The sequence below is a fragment of the Kogia breviceps genome, chromosome 7, assembly GCF_026419965.1.
Source record: "Kogia breviceps isolate mKogBre1 chromosome 7, mKogBre1 haplotype 1, whole genome shotgun sequence".
Taxonomy (NCBI): domain Eukaryota; kingdom Metazoa; phylum Chordata; class Mammalia; order Artiodactyla; family Physeteridae; genus Kogia; species Kogia breviceps.
In genome coordinates this window covers 38,722,335-38,738,431 of record NC_081316.1, presented here as the reverse complement: position 1 = coordinate 38,738,431, position 16,097 = coordinate 38,722,335, and the positions used below count along the sequence as shown (strand labels likewise).

Below are 16,097 nucleotides of genomic sequence, written 5' to 3'. Positions count from 1 at the left end.
CAGCGGCCATGGCTCACGGGCCCAGCCGCGGACCGGGGCACGAACCCGTGTCCCCTGCATCGGCAGGCGGATTCTCAACCACTGCGCCACCAGGGAAGCCCTATCTCGTCACTCTTTATCCCCTCACCCCAGTTTATTTTTTTCATAGCATTCATTACTACTTGGTATTATATGATACTTTCATATATGATACTTTGGTTTGCTTGTTAACTGTCTGTCTTCCCCACTAGAAAGTGCTCTCTAAGAGGGCAGAGACTTTGTTTTTGTTATTCAAGGGTTAGAGTACTGCCCAGCATATATTAGTAGCTCAGTCAATATTTATTGCATGCATGAATGAATGACTGAATGAATGATTAGCAAATCCCTAGAATGTAGAGGCTCTTTCTGACCTTCTTATTTATCCCCCCAACCTCTTCTGCCAGATTCCTAGCTTTGGGCAGGGTACAGTATAGATGCCCATAAATGCATGATTGCTGAACAGTCAATAAATACTTTTTGAGCAAATGAGTAACCAAGTTCCTGCAACATGCAGATGCAGTGAGCATAGGGGCAGCCTTCTTTTGAAAAGCTGGTTCTCTGGGGTAGAAGTCTTAGTCTCTGATGCCCCCTCTCCTCACCTTGGTATCCTGACTCCAAGGCTGTGACCGGGAAGGGCATGCAAGTACTGCTGGTCTGCTGGTGGCCTTGGGGAAACTGCACAAGCCCAACAGTCCCTGCTCAATGGCCTGGAGACTGCTGGCTCATCCAACAGGATGCTTTGCAGGTATCAGCTGGGAACAGTGCAGTCATTTACCAAATGGTTACCAAATGACCAGAGCAGCCAGTATTTGAATTCCTATTTAATCCTAACTGTCCTGTGGGGTAAGCACTATGAACCTCATCGCAAAGCTAAGGAAACTAAAGCTCAGCAAGATTAAGTCACTTGCCCAAGCTCTTACTGGCAGTGAGTGACAGGATTGAGATTTGACCCCAGTTCTACCTAACTCCAGACAATAGACAACAGTGGACATTTGTTGAGGCTTCACTAAGTAAAAGGGTCTATTTAAGCTTCCTACACATGTGTAGATCTCATCTAGTACTCACAATAAACTTACTAGTTAAATATTATTGTTATCCCTATTTAACAAATTGGAGAACTGAGGCACAGAGAGGTTAATAACTTGCTCCAGGTTACACAGCACTTTCCATGACAACACCCTACCTTTAAAATGTTACCTCCAATGACTAAGAATTTATTTAGGCTACAAACCATTCCCAAGGGGTAAATGTGCTCTGAAATGCAAAGGAAGGGACATCTTAGAAAGCAATAAACAGGCAAGGTCTCTCCTCTGCTGCTTCATCTTCTCTCCACAGCTCCTAGATGATCTCCACCCTGGGAGGGGAAGGTTGCTGCTGCCTGCACCCTGCGAGGGGAAGGTTGCTGCTGCCTCCGAAGCAACAGGGCACAAAGTCCAGCCCCGGCCTTGCCCAGCATGCCCTGCCTGTTCACACAGGGGCATTAATAGGTAATGACTTTTGTGATGCGGAAGAGCAGGGCAGTGGAAACACAGAGGCTTGAGGCCCTTTGGAGCCCACGGGGCCTGTGGAAGAGGAATAGGGGCTAATAACCCAGGGGCTGAGTCAGACACCAGGGACCCCAGATATAATTCTCTCAAAGAGGCAGAGAAAAGTATCCCATGAGGAGAAGACAAAAGAGGACCGGACATTATTTTCAGCCCAGGGGCACGAAACTGAAATTCAAGCCTGAGTCATCTTGGGGTGGGGGACGGGCAGTTGTGCTCTTTCAACGTGGGTTACCTGAAATCTACACTCACTAAACGGCCTCAGCGGCTGAAATTTCTCCCCTCACGTCCCTTTGCAACAGGATGCGCTAGTGAACACTGTCTCACACTCCCCTTGCTATCTGCCAGCCCCCAAACTCCTGCTTGAACTTCCGGTTATCTCTCACCCCTGGGATCCCAAGTCCTCATTTTCTGAAGACTTCCACCAGTATGAGCTGCTCTCTCTGTCCCCCCACCAAACCTTGGGTAGTTATTAGTGTAGGGTCTGCCTCCCACCCACATGACCAGCAATTTGAGGGTACAGGCTGGGCCTGGCACAGAGTGGGTGCTCAAAACATGTTTCTTAAATGGACAACTGACCGTCGGCCCCTAGCCCCAAGCCCCTGGCTTTTAGACCCTGTGGCTTCCACACTGGCTGGCTCCTTGGGCTCCCCTGGGCCTCTGTGTGGCAAGAGAGGGGCTAAGCAATCTGACCTTGCCTACCTGACCTCTGCCCCCTCAGGCCTGGGAAGGGGGTTGGCTTGGTCTAAAGACACTGCCCCTCTGGGCAGGCCTCAAGGTACTGTCACCCGTCCCTCAGGCAGGGCCTGTGGGTAGCTCCAGACACCCCTGCCTTTATCCTTGGGCTCTGAGGCATCCTCAGGCCTGGTGGAGTGGTCCACTGGGTCCCTTCAAATGGTCCTCTTTGAACTCAGGGCCTCAGTGACTCCTGCACAGCTCTGGAAACAGTTCTGGAAAGTCTGAGTGAAATCCAGTAGCTTTCTGTGATGGTCTCTGAGGATCCCGGGCCACCAATGACGCCCCTCACTGGGACACACCAGGGGAGAGCCCGAAGGCTCTGGCTGACTGCCTGAGCCTCCTCCCTTCCTTGCACTGCCCCCTGGCCAGCCCCAGGTCCTCAGCTACTTCTCAGGCCGCCAGAAATGCCCTTAAGCGGGGAGGGGGCTGCCTGGAGTGCTTCGAACTGGAATTTTGAGGTCAAAAGACAGAAGGAAGCATCCACTTCCCCTCTCTACCAGTCCTCACCTCTCAGACACTACCCCAAACCCTCTCCACACGTTCCAACAGCCCAGAGCTGGGAGCACCGGGAGGGAGGGGGTTTGCCCACTATGGGCTATCTCAGAGAAATATCCTGTCTCAGACCAAGACTGGAAGGAATTCTAACCCCAGAGAAGTCCCAAACCTGGAGCTCAGAAAGAGAAAGGACACTTTAAGGAGATCAGTTTAGTGGTTCCTATACCTAGAGTCCCAGTGCACCTCCCTCATTTTACTGGGGATCCCTGCTGGCAACCAAATGACCCTCGGGGTCCCAGCCCACCCAAAGCCCCAGGCCCTGCTGGGAAAGCGAGGGGTGGTGCCGAGGGTGTCCACTTCCCACCCACTCCGCTCCGGACTCCGGGGTCCGGGGCGCTTGAGGGGCCCTTAGCAGCTCTGACCTTGTGCCGGAATTCTCGGGCCACCTTCCGGTCCATGGCTGAGCCAGATCGAACCGCTTGCTACACAACTAGCTCCTTCGGGTGCAGGGTGCTTGGTTGCCCCGAGCCGGCAGAGGCGGCGACCCTGACAGGCGGGGCCTGGGAGGGGAGGCGGGGCCTGGGAGGGGAGGCGGGGCCTGGGAGGGGGCGGGGCCTTGGACGGGCGGGGCGGGGCGGAGCGGGGCCGCGGGGAGGCGGGAGGCGGGAGGCCCATGTCCTGAATCGCGTCGCCTCTCACTGACGCCCTGGACCAAATGGTTTGGAGTGTGTGTCAGTGATGGTGGCAGCGGTGGTTGGACCTGAGGCTGGCGCTGCTCTTGGAATGGCTCCCAAACACACGCAGTTGAGGGAAAGGATCTCAGGAAGCTGTCTGTCACCCTTTGCCAGGCATCTCACCTTCAGTGTGCATTCCTCCGTGGGTTATTCCCGCTTGGAAGACATCTTCTCTTTGTGAATTCCTTGAGGCTGCGTCTTATTGTGGCCCACAGGAGCCTGAACCAGTGGGTGGGAGTGCCCCTTCTTAACTGACTTCCCCTCCCACGTTCCCTAGCCCCCCTCCAATCACACACACACACACACACACACACACACACACACACACACACACACACACAGACACACACACTGAAGCATAGAAGAGCCTGGCAATGACATCCTGATTTACAGCTGACCTTTACCCAGGGCCCAGGCCCCATCTGGTTCATTTGATTCAATTCAACCAAAGTTTGCTTGACTCCTAGGTCTATGGCTGGGTTGCAAAGATAATGATGAACCAAGCCTGGGACAGACTGAGAGGAAAGAGGGGGCCAGGAGAGGGGTGATAAAAACAGACGTGAATGGAAAGAGTGGGCACTTTTAATTATGGTGCTTGTTCTTGGATTTAACTCAGGGTGAGGGCCTGCCCTGTTTGCACCATGTCAAGGGACAGGGGACAGGAGGTGGACAGCAGCCCAAATCAGTGAACAACTGTAACTTCAGAAGCACCTAAAGACCCCCTCCTTTGCAGCCCACCACCAATAGCTGAAGTTTTGTCAGCAGACTATTCTTATTTGGGCTAAATTATTGCCTAGTTTAAGATATAAATCCTTCCTGGAGAAGAACCTTAAAATATCATCCATATTTTCCCCTTCATATTAACTAGTTAAGTCAGAGATAAAAGAATTGTGAGATTTTCAAAGGCCCAGGAAAGACACACAAAATATATTCCTCTCCAACTTACTTTGTTGATTTTCTGCATTTCATAACTATGTCATATGGCTGTTTATTTTGTATATAGAATCCAGGCAGAGCAGCAAATGCCCTTATGAGGGGAATGCCATCCACTGACACCCCAATCCTTCTTTTACATAACCAATGACCCCTGCAGACTCTCTTCTTTAAATGCTTCCCTCTTGGTTTTAGGGACAAAACTGAGTCCTGGTTCTCCTCTCCCATTGTTACTGAGTCCAAGTTCAAACTGCCCACTGCACAACAGACCCATAAATTGCGAGACGAGTTGTCGGGGCAAGGAACAGCAACTTTATTTTTTATTTTTCTTTTTAATTTTTTTTTTTTTTTTTTTTTTTTTTTTGCGGTACGTGGGCCTCTCACCGTTGTGGCCTCTCCCATTGCGGAGCACAGGCTCCGGACGCGCAGGCTCAGCGGCCACGGCTCACGGGCCCAGCCGCTCCGCGGCACGTGGGATCCTCCCGGACCAGGGCACGAACCCGTGTCTCCTGCATCGGCAGGCGGATTCTCAACCACTGCGCCACCAGGGAGGCCCTCTTTTTAATTTTTTTAACATCTTTATCGGAGTATAATTGCTTTACAATGTTGTGTTAGTTTCTGCTGTATAACAAAGTGAATAAGCTATATGCATACATATATCCCTATATCCCCTCCCTCTTGCGCCTGCCTCTCACGCTCCCTATCCCACCCCTCTAGGTGGTCACAAAGCACGGAGCTGATCTCTCTGGGCTATGCAGCTGCTTCCATTAGCTATCTGTTTTACATTTGGTAGTGTATATATGTCCATGCCACTTTCTCACTTCGTCCCAGCTTACCCTTCCCCCTCCCCAGCAACTTTATTTTTAAAGCCAGCAGACCAAGAACATGGTGGACTAGTGCCCCAAAGAACCATCTTCCCCAAGTTAGAATTCAGGCTTCTTTTATACTGAAAGGGGAAGGGGTGAGGTTGCAAATTTCTTGGTGCCAGAATTCTTTGTTAGTATATCTGTCCAGGTGGGTCTGGGTCACAATGTTCCTATAAAGGTCCAACAAGACAAATGTTATTCTCTGTTCTGAAACTTTATATTTCTATATGAATGGGAAAGTGTTATACCTTTAAGGGTCAGAGCCTTGAGAATGGGCTATCCTGTATATTTCAGGCAATTGGCAACATTCTGAACTTGTAGCAAAAACAATAGAATAGGTTAAAGTAAAAGAAACAGCTTCAATATGGAGTCAGATTTGTCCTTCCCTACTACATCATGAATGTTCTTTTTCAAGCTTCCTCTAAGCCAGCCCTGCCTTCACCCATTGCTTAACCAGTGTTCTTTAAGGCTCCATCCTTTGCTCTTTCCTCTTCATCTTCCCATCTAACCCTATGGCTTCAAATACCCCGTGGGGGGATTGTGGAGCCCTACATCAAGGACACCTTACATCAAGGACATAGGATAAAAACTCCGGAATTAACCGAACCCCCATAGCAACTGTTGACATGGGCTCTCCTAATCTAAACTGGACTGAACCCCTCACCCCCTGCCCGACTCCATATTAGGTAAAATATTCACCAGGTAGCAACCTTGTAGCACCCTGACCAATCACCTAATGCCATCCTGCCAGCAGGAATTTTCTTTGTCTTCAGGCTATAGAAGTTGGCTACTAGCCCACAAAGGGGGTTGCCTCTCCCTGGTCTATCAGGAAGTCGACCTGCTGTATTTGCAGCGCCCCTCACTAACTCTGCTCTTTGTTCTCCATAAACTCACTGTTTTCTAAAATACTTCGTGTCTGGAAATTCTTCTTCCAACCTGCGCACGGACCACAACAGGGATAGCTATGTGTGTTTTATTTACCAGTTTATTCCCAGAACAATATGTGGCGAGGAGTAGATGCTCAACAAATTGGTTGAATGAATGAATGAATGAATGCATCCCAAATGTATACCCCTGCCCAGGGGCCTATGAGGGCCAACCCTATCGTCATTATCATCATCATCATCATCTATAAGGCCTGGCATCTAGTTGGTGTTCTAGCACTTAGTTGGCCAAGTGAATGATACGAAGTTTCCCAAGGCTCTCAGGCCCACATTTCTACCATTTTAAAATTCCCCCTGGACAGAGAGGGTATCTTGTTCACAAAATTAAAGTTGTTTTGTCAAAGTAAGACCTTGATGGGAGCAATAATATGGGAGTGTGAGGCACTTCTGTCACTCAGTCAACATTCCCCAAGCTGGGGCCTGAGCTAGTGCTGGACATACAGAGGATTAAGGCATGATCCATTCTCTAGAGGTGTTCAAAACTGGGGGTAGGGTGGGGACTTGGGGACTCAGGAGGCTGTAGTGGGGAGTGGTGGGAGCACAGGCTAGGACTCCACAGGCCTGAGCCCTGGTCTGCCACTGACCACGGAATGGCATGTCCCCGGACCTTTGTAAAAGGAGTGCATAGGACCAGACGCATACCATAATCTTGGGTCTCTGGTGTTAGGGGCTTCGGAAACCCAGGTTCCAGAGCCAGGGATCTCTGAGGAGCAAGGGATGTTGGAAGTTGCACAGACTGCCTCCTTGCTTCCCCAAGGGACTTAGGGCTGAGTGATCTGAATCCAGCCTCCCCTGGGGAGGTGCAGCCAAAGGCCAAGCGGAGCAAAGGCGGGGCCACGTTCAGGCGCCTAAATTATGGTAATGAGCTGGGCAGTCCTGTCACTCTAGCTCAGGGCGGAGCCAAGAGCGTGGGAGGCGGGGCGAAGGGAAGCCTAGGGCTAGAGAGAGAGAGGGACAGCGGTCTCCTACGAGTAGGTGTTACCCTGCCTTCGCGGGAGAGGCACTTGGGACCCGGGCCGTTCGCTCAGGCTTCCTAGTCCCCGCGTGCCCCTATGGGGGCCCCGGCGCCCTCTTTCTGCCTGCTAGTCGCTTGCTTCTGGCTGCCAGGGAGTGAGCCGGCAGGGGAGTCCCTGCCGCTACAGGCTCTCGGTGAGACGGGTGCGGACTAAGGGACCCCAGGGGGCTGGGGGAACGTTTAAGGGGACGGGCCTGGGCAAGTTGGAGAGACACAGGAAAGAAAGAAGGTTTGAGGGAGGGCAGGGGGGCAGCCAGGGTGTGGGTCGGGGGAGAGGGACCGCAGAAGGAAAGAAAGGTCAGCCACAACCGGGGGAATGGCTCTCAAGCTGGGCAGGGTGGAAGAGACCCATGTCGGGGGAACCAGAGAGAACTGGGGCACAGAGAGTGGGAAGGAGGAGGGAGACCCTTGTTGGAGAAGAGTTGCCAGGGAGGGGGAGAAAGGGTTTGAGAAGGCTGCAGGGAGAGAGAATGGGGTGTGAGAGAGGCTAACTAGCAGGTGGGGAACGGGTGGTGGGAGGCATCGCTTGAGTAGAGAGTTAATCCCCCTCCCCAGCCGCAGCACCCACACCCTGGGGCAATGCAGAGCTGCAGCCTGAGCCAGCCCAGGATCCCAGGTGAGTAGGCAAGAGCTTGTGGCTGCCCCACTCACTGGTTCCATCTTTATTCCTGGCGTTGGTGACCCCAGGGCTTAGCACAGAGGGTGGGATGGGCCTGGGGTGGTGGGGAGGCATGGCCCACTCCTATCCCCTCACCCATGCCAGGCTTGTTTCTCATCTAGCCACAGCCCTCAGGAGGCGATCCTTGCCATAGGGGATGCTACAACAGTTATGGGAGGCCAGGTAAGGGGAGGCCTGGGGAAGGGGGGCTTCACTGGGCAGGGGCTTATTTCTCTCTGGGTTTGAGGCTGGCAGGGAGCTCTGTAGGTTGCAGGAAGGGTGTCTTTGCAGTTATTCAGAGGGAACAAACAAGATTCCTAGAATCTGTCTGAAGTATGCAAATTTATAGGATACCACTACTCCCACTTTCCTAATCTCTTGGGGCCCTGTAGCCAGTTTATTTATTTATTTAAGAATTGTTTTTTAGGGGAGGAGGGCACAAAGGGGCTATCAGGAGACAGCTGAGCTCTTTCCTTCCCTTGGTGAAAGTAGGAAGGTGAGGGTTTGGGAGAGTGGAGTCTCTTTTCCCTGCCTGGTCTAAACTCTGTCAGAGGCCCTTCTTCATCCCCGAGCAGTGCCCCAGCAGTGCTGCCTTGAGAGGAGAGACAAAAACCGGGCCACCTGGTGGGGTTTGCAAGGAAGGGTTGGTTGAGAAACAGATCCCTGACTACCATCCTCTGAGTCTTGACCATTCACTGTTGCCTACCCTCCCCAGCTCCTCCGTGCCTTAGGGAGAGGTGGTGCTTTGTTTTCTCTCTTTGCCAAACTTCTTCGGTCTCTGGATCAGGTGACTCAGTTTCTCTTTCTAATCCTGACCTGCATTTGTCTCCTTTCTACAACCACGGACATTCAGCCCACCCGAAGCCACGTCCCTCAGAGAATCTCGAGCCTCAATTCATGCTCCCTGGCTCTGGGGATCAGCTGTGGGAGCTCCTTGTGTCAGTAGGATGGGAGCATCATTTATAATAGAAAACAGTGTGTCCCAAATCCCTGCCCTTTGGAAATAGATATGAAGACCCCAAGGTAGGAGGGGGCATACTTCTTTTCTTTTCTTTTTTTTTTTAAATTGAAGTATAGTTGATTTACAATGTTGTGTTAATTTCTGCTGTACAGTAAAGAGACTCAGTTATACATATATATACATTCTTTTTTATATTCTTTTCCATTATGGTTTATCTCAGGATATTGAATATAGTTCCTTGTCCTATACAGTAGGACCTTGTTATCTATTCTGTATCTAATAGTTTGTATCTACTAAGGGCATGCTTATTTTCTAATGTCTGGATTATATGGGTTTTTTTTCTCTTTTGCCCATTTCCTCAGGCCCCAAGTTTTAGAATCATAGTCAGGTACAGTTTGAATTGAAAGATAATGTCATCACTCTTATTATTTATTTTTATTTTATTAAAAAAACTTTTTATCATTCTTTTTATAGATGGGGAAATTGAGGTAGGTGAATGATTTGCCGGGGCTCTCAGGGCACAGCAGAGCAAGGTCTCCGGATGGAGCCAGCCTGTTCCCCTGTATCATGAATGCCCCACCAGACCCCAGGAATCCCTGTATTTTAGTGGGGTAATGATCCTTCCCCAAGCATCTCATTCCCCTAGTGGGCTTCTTTCCTTGCTGGATTCCAGGGTAGGCCTCCCCTTCTTTTCCTTGGGGAAGCGTCTAGACCAACCTACTGGCAACCCCAGTAGGTTTCTCACGTTACTCTTTAGAGCAAACAAGGGGTTAGAATGGCCCTCCTTTAAGGCTGCTGGAGTTGGGGGAGGGTGGGGAGGAATGAGGCTACCAGTTAGAAAGTGAACCTGGGGATCCTTTGAGGGCTTCTGCCTGGAGTGCCCTCTTCAGTGAGGGAGGGGGGTCTCAGACCGGTAGACCACCACCCTTCATTTCAGTGCTGCCTCACTCTATAGAGCTCAGCCATTCTCCAGAGAATTGATGGTGTAGACCAGGAGTCCATGAACTTGGATGGGGGAAAAATGCATTTGTTCCTCAATGGAACTGAAATTTAGCCTTCCCTTTAATTATTACTAGAGGCTACAGACCACAGAATAATAGCAGTGTCTGTGACTGTCACCAGTGGAAAGCACAGATATTTTCCTATCACCTTGCAATCATTGTTGCTATCTCCAGATCTCATTTATGCTCACTGCCCCCAGATTCTGGCAGTGATATGGCCTGCTGCTTGGTCTTGTGATTTAACGTATTAATAAAGAAGCACAAATATTATTGTCACCCAGTTTTAGAAAATATTTGATAACTGCATTGCAATGTCTTTGATTTCCTCTGTAATCTTATGTTTTATATTATGTATTTAGAAACATTTATTCCAAGAAGGGGCCCGTAAGCATCACTAGATTGTCAGAGGGGTTCATTGCATAAAAATGATTAAGAACTCCTGATCTATACTGAAGATGAGTCATTTGGACAGGATTTAAAATTCTTCTCCAGAAAAAGGCCTGGACTTTTTGCAGCACAGGCTGTCTTGCCCTCACAAGGCCGATCTCAGGGGCCACATCTGGGGGAGAGGGGGCCGAAGAGGGGAGAGGCACAAGGACCAAGGTGAATTAAGCTCTTCGGGCCTGGGGGATGTTGGTGATGAGCCTTTCCCCGGCCGCTCTCTTCCATTGCCAGTGGTCTTTGAGGCCCTGTGAGACCGATTACTACCAGGGTGGGAAGCCTGACTCCTCGGGCTCAGCCTGGATCTACAGGGTAAGGAGAGCTGGGAGGACCCAGGAACCAGGGAGTGAGAACACTGATACCTGGTCGAGGAGGGCCAGTGACCTCCGAGGGGGTCAGCAGGACAGTGAAGGGGGAGGGGGTGCATGCCTGCAGGAGGTGCAAAGAGCTGGGGTTGGGCTCCAGGGATCAGGTGCTCTGCATACTTCCTGTGTTCAAGTCCTTGGCTAGAGGCTGAGGATTCAACCTGGGGACACAGAGGTGACAGTGAGGGAGAAAACGTGAGACAAACACCTTCAGTATGGTTTGTGCCTCGCTGGCCCTGTGAGCAAGAACACGTGCTCCCGTTCACCATCCCTGGGCCGGGCCGGGCACCCAGTCCGGGAAGTTGTACAAATGAGGGGGCTGAGGTCCCGAGAGGGTGGAGCCTGCTGTGCCCAGGGTCCCAGTCCCAGGTGCCGTTAGACATCTTGGTCTGGAGTCCTGAGAGGGCGGCTAGCCGTGTGGTGACTGAACACATATGATGTTTGGGCAGTCCTGATTTCAGATGCTTTTTATCGCTAGAGACCATGCATTGGGGTTTCTGGTCTGGAATATAGGGTCTCACAGGGCTTTGCCTGTGTCCTCGGATGTGTGGTATCAGGGAGAGTCCTGACACAGAGCTGAGTTCTGAGGACAACCAGTGGTGATGTGTGAGGCACTGTGTTTGCTGTTAGAAGAGTCCAAAACGTTGGATGGGGGGTCGGGGGGATGTCCCCCTGCCCTGGGGTGAGGGGCTGCCTTTGTTTCTTAGCTCTGCCCCATGTGGTTTCTGTGGTGAGGAGGTGTCGTGTTTGTTCTCCAGACAAGGGGGTTTTGTTCCGGGCTGTGGAGGACACAGAGGTTTACTAGGGAGGGAAGGAGTTGGGGAGGCGGTGGTGGAGGGACGACACACTGGAGCATGGAGGGCAGCGGGTGTGTTCAGGGGAGGGTGTAAACCAGGCCTCACTCCTCCGGCCCTAGGGCAGGCCTGAAAATCCTGCCTTGCAGACCTCTCAGAGGGGGGTCTGGGGAAATGGGGTGACTGAGGCACCAAGCTGCAAAGGGCCTGCCTCCCTCCAGCTGAGGGGCAGAAAGGGCTGTGACCGCCGGGAAGGCTGCGCTCCCTGAGGTCAGCCCTTGATTGCGTTCTCTTCCTTCTCCTGTCTTTAAAAGGCGGCTGACGCCCTGGACTCCTTGGCCATGTCTTCCTGGGAAAGGCGACTCCATCGGGCCAAATGTGCACCATCTTGTAAGTGCCCCCACCCCGTGGCCCGTGGGAGGCCCTGGCCTGCAGAAAGCCCTGTGAGCGCAGGCCCAGGCTCCTCTCGGGGCCTCCTGGGACCTTTTCTCTGCATGGGGTCTCTTTCCACTGTCCCCAGCCCCAGCCTCCAGCTCCACTCTGCTTTCTCCTTCCTGGCTGAGGAAGTGTCCTGTCCTGATGACCACGGCGCTGCGGCTGTCTGCCTCACACTGTCTGACTCCAGAGAGACTGAGCTTCTTGTTTATTGGTTGTTTTCCCCTTTCTACGACACCGTGTGTCTGTAGCCTCTTTCTACTTTCTGTGGCCTCTCCCCTTGCCCTGTCCTATGCCCATGGCCTCTCCCTTCGCCTGTCCAGTGTCCATGGCCTCTCCCCTCATCTGGCCTCTGTCTGTGGCCCCTCTTCTCACATCATGGCTCTTTCCTTCACTACACTCTGCTTTGTCCTCTCATCCTCTGTGGCCTTCCTTTCCACTACATTCCAAATGTGAGGCCCCTCCCCTTCCCTTGGTTTATGCTCTTTCCCTGAGCTTATGGAACAGCGAAGAAGAGCAGGACATGAAGATCTCTGCAGTCTCCCTGCTCATCCCTTATGCTGCATATTCGCAGTTCTGCCTGCCTTGCCTGGTGGCCAAGACCTTTTAGCTTAGGAAGCTGAAGGCCTAGGTGGGGCTGGCTTGGGGGCCACTTGGTACATACGGGAGGCAGGTACTCTGAGACCCCACCCCACAGCCTGCTAGGGATGGGGCGGGGCAGCCATCTGAGGTGCCCTACTCCTGCCCCCATTAAAGCTAGCTACTGGGGAAAGCTGGGGCTACCTGTGATGGGGATCTGAGTTTCATGTAGCTCTGGGAGGGCTGGGGCCTGGGGTCCCAGCCTGAGGGAGGTGCTGCCTCTAGGGGTTCTGCCAGTGTTGGCTTGATGGGGAGGTGCCTTCTTTCTCCCTTGCAGACTTGTTCTCCTGCTTCAACGGGGGTGAGTGTGTGCACCCGGCCTTCTGTGACTGCAGACGCTTCAATGCCACTGGGCCGCGCTGCCAGATGGGTGGGTCTGGGCTCCATCCCACCTCCGAGAGGGGCCATGGGTACAGGGAAATCTGCGGGCCTGAGACGTGGGGCTCTGGGCTAGAGGGGAGTGGGGGTGGCCCTGCCAGGGCTGGAACCCACCAGCCTCTGGCTTGGTGCCGACTGTTGCTACACAGACAGCTTCTTTTTTCTCTGGCTTAGTGTACAATGTCGGCCCTGAGCGGGACAGCATCTGCCGGGCGTGGGGACAGCATCACGTGGAGACATTTGATGGCCTCTACTACTACCTGTCTGGGAAGGGCAGCTACACCCTAGTGGGGTGCCATGAACCCGAGGGGCAGACCTTCTCAGTCCAGGTGAGGCGTTCCCTGCCCTGCCTGTCTAGGAAGGTTCCACTAGGCCCTGAAGGCTGGGCTGGCTTGGGATCTACTTGTCATGGTTAGAGAGGCTGGCACCTTCCTTTCCCCTCCCAGCTCCCGCCCAGGGCGTGTGCACCTGGAGGGGGCTGAGGGCTCCACGGTTCTCACTCACCCACCCATTCCTGGTTGCCCCTGGCCATTCATTCACTTAGTCTCTCACTCACCAAATATTTATTAAGTGCATAATTATACTCTTTTCCTGGCATAAGGCCTGGTGCTGGCTCTGTGAACAAAGATTCAGATGTGGTCTCTGTCCTCATGGAACTTATAGTCTAATGGGGAAAACAGACATCAAGTCAAATGAATCATATCAAGTGCAACTGAGTGCAATAGAGAAGTTCCAAATGCTAGAAGAGCATGTAATGGAAAACTAACCTTGCTTATTGGGAAGGATGGTGATCAGGGAGGGCTTCCTGGAGGAAGTGATATTTAAGTTGAGATTTGAAGAATGAATCAGAGCTAGCCAAGTGAAGGGGTCGGTGGGGGGGGCGGATGTGAGAACATTCTAGGTCAAGGGAACATTGGGTGCTACGGACCTTAGATAAGAAAGAGCATGGTGCCACAGAGGAAATGGTAGAGGTCCTGGATGACTCACTTTAGGGTGAGTCCTGAGTGGGCTCGGGGGCTCCTTTCTGTGCAACCGAAATTCTGCATCATTACCCTGTCATTGTGTTTCTCTTACAAAGGTCTGTTTCTGGTCCTACTCTCCAGATGTAAGCTTTCTAGTCAGGGAATATGTCTTTTTAACTGCTGTTCCCAGTACCTGGATTAATGCTAAGTAAAAGTTGTCTTGTATATGAACACGTGTGAGACTCACTGTCGGGCAGACCTGATTTTCACGTTTACCCTGTGTGTCGAGTGGGCAGTCACCTTCAGGCACAGCTCTCTACCTGGAGAGGAGTCTACTTGGGGAGCCAGCTCTGCTGGAGGGCACCTTGGCCAGTGCGGAGTTAAGGCCAAGGGGTTGGGAGATAGGGGAGATCCCGGTGCTCAGTGTCACCCCTCTGCCACCTGGGTGTGCCCCTTCTGTCTCAGGCATAGACCTGCCAAGAGGCTGCCTGGGGGCTATGCCCTGGATGCAGTGGGAACCCTGACCAGCTCTCCCTGCTTTGCCTTGGGGTATCATGGGTATCACACATCATGACTGTCGTTTCGTGATGAATATGTCACAATTACTTAGACCCATGGGATGCCACACATTCATGGGTTATGAAATGAACTTAATGAGTCATAACCAGCCTAAAAAGAAAAAAGAGACTATAAATAGAAAATATCGTAAGGATACATTACACATTAATAGTGATAATATTATTTTGTAAAACTTTTGTTTTATTTATATGTGTATATATTTCTCACTATGGGTCAAGGTCACAAAAGTTTGAAAAATATTTAGACTATGGAATGGCTTTCACAGGTCCCATTTTTAGTTGAAATGGCTCCAGGCTACTTAGCCACATTTAATGATAATCTAGTGGAAGGTTTGTTTGTTTGTTTGTTTGTTTATTTATGGCTGCATTGGGTCTGGGTCTTCCTTGCTGTGCGCAGGCTTCCTCTACTTGCAGCGAGCAGGGGGCTACTCTTCGTTGCGGTGCGCGGCCTTCTCATTGTGGTGGCTTCTCTTGTTGTGGAGCACAGGCTCTAGGCGCTCGGGCTTCAGTAGTTGTGGCACATGGGCTCAGTAGTTGTGGCTCGCGAGCTCTAGAGCGCAGGCTCAGTAGCTGTGGTGCGTGGGCTTAGTTGCTCCGCGGCATGTGGGATCTTCCCGGACCAGGGCTCGAACCCTTGTCCCCTGCATTGACAGGCGGATTCTAAACCACTGTGCCACCAGGGAAGCCCCTAGTGGAAGGTTTGCTCACTCATGGGATGGGTTTCCACATTTGGCAGATTGACATTTTCAGAGTTTTCCCTAACCTCTGGGAACCCCATCCCTCCCCTCCTTGGGTCCTATGGCCTTGGATGTATAGGTTCTGTCTGAGCAGGGGGCAGAGGAGACATGTATGTGACAGGCAGCACAGGAGTGACATGTGTTCCTGTGTGTGCAGGGGAGGCCTAGGCTGTATCTGCCAGGGTTGTGGTAGGAGTGTGTGTTTATAGTGTGTGCTTTGAGAGTGCCCTGTGATACACATATGAGATATATGTGTGTGTGGTTTGTATGAGTGAGATGGTGTGAGTGGGTAGCTGGGCTTTCAATCCAATGGGATAACCTGGGATGGATAAACAGAAAAGTCCAGAAATAGGAAGACAGCACACTTGGATTAGAATCCTGGCTGTGTGTGTCACTTCACCTCTCTGAGCACCAGTTGCCTCCTCTCTGAAATGCAGGTGATGAGAGCTCTGACCTTCCTGTGGTATTGTGGGGACTGGGAGAGATCACAGAGGAAACGAGCTTGGCACGCAGCAGGCAGGCTGTTGGCATTAGTGGAAGCTCAACAGGGTGCCCCTGGGCCCACAACCGAAGCTCGGGGCCAGGTGTGTGGCAGGAACCTGCACGCTGGCCTCTGAACCGCCCCTTCTCCCCCACCAGGTGCACAATGACCCGCAGTGTGGCTCTTCCCCCTACACCTGCTCCAGGTCTGTCAGCCTCTTCTTAGCGGGTGAGCAGGAGATCCATCTGGCCAAGGAGGTCACCCATGGAGGCATAAGGTAACTAATGTCTTCTGCCCTGAGCTCCCCTACTCCCTGGAATGGGTGGTGGTGGATGGGTAAGCATCTTCCCTTCTCAAGCCTCAAGGAAATTGTTTTCAGG

At 52.0% G+C, this 16,097-nt stretch overlaps 2 protein-coding genes across 5 annotated transcripts in view; one reads left to right on the top strand and one right to left on the bottom strand.

The window, feature by feature from the left end:
- USH1C (USH1 protein network component harmonin) overlaps positions 1–3,355 on the bottom strand; it is a 52,434-nt gene extending 49,079 nt beyond the window's left edge. The window contains exon 1 of one of the 4 annotated variants that reach the window (XR_010841355.1): positions 3,218–3,355. Coding sequence is in view for 3 of the 4 variants with exons in the window: in XM_059068819.2 (XP_058924802.1) it covers positions 3,218–3,253 (36 nt within the window). In the remaining variant the exon portion in view is untranslated. The remainder of the gene's footprint in view (positions 1–3,217) is intronic. The other 3 variants (XM_059068819.2, XM_067038129.1, XM_067038130.1) reach the window with 3 other exon arrangements.
- Positions 3,356–7,270: 3,915 nt separating this feature from the next.
- Positions 7,271–16,097, top strand: part of OTOG (otogelin) — an 85,261-nt gene continuing 76,434 nt past the window's right edge. The window contains exons 1-7 of the mRNA XM_059069033.2: positions 7,271–7,421; positions 7,843–7,903; positions 8,068–8,128; positions 11,822–11,897; positions 12,859–12,951; positions 13,134–13,288; positions 15,876–15,994. Coding sequence (XP_058925016.1) covers positions 7,325–7,421; positions 7,843–7,903; positions 8,068–8,128; positions 11,822–11,897; positions 12,859–12,951; positions 13,134–13,288; positions 15,876–15,994 — 662 coding nt within the window. The 5' untranslated portion in view covers positions 7,271–7,324. The remainder of the gene's footprint in view (positions 7,422–7,842; positions 7,904–8,067; positions 8,129–11,821; positions 11,898–12,858; positions 12,952–13,133; positions 13,289–15,875; positions 15,995–16,097) is intronic.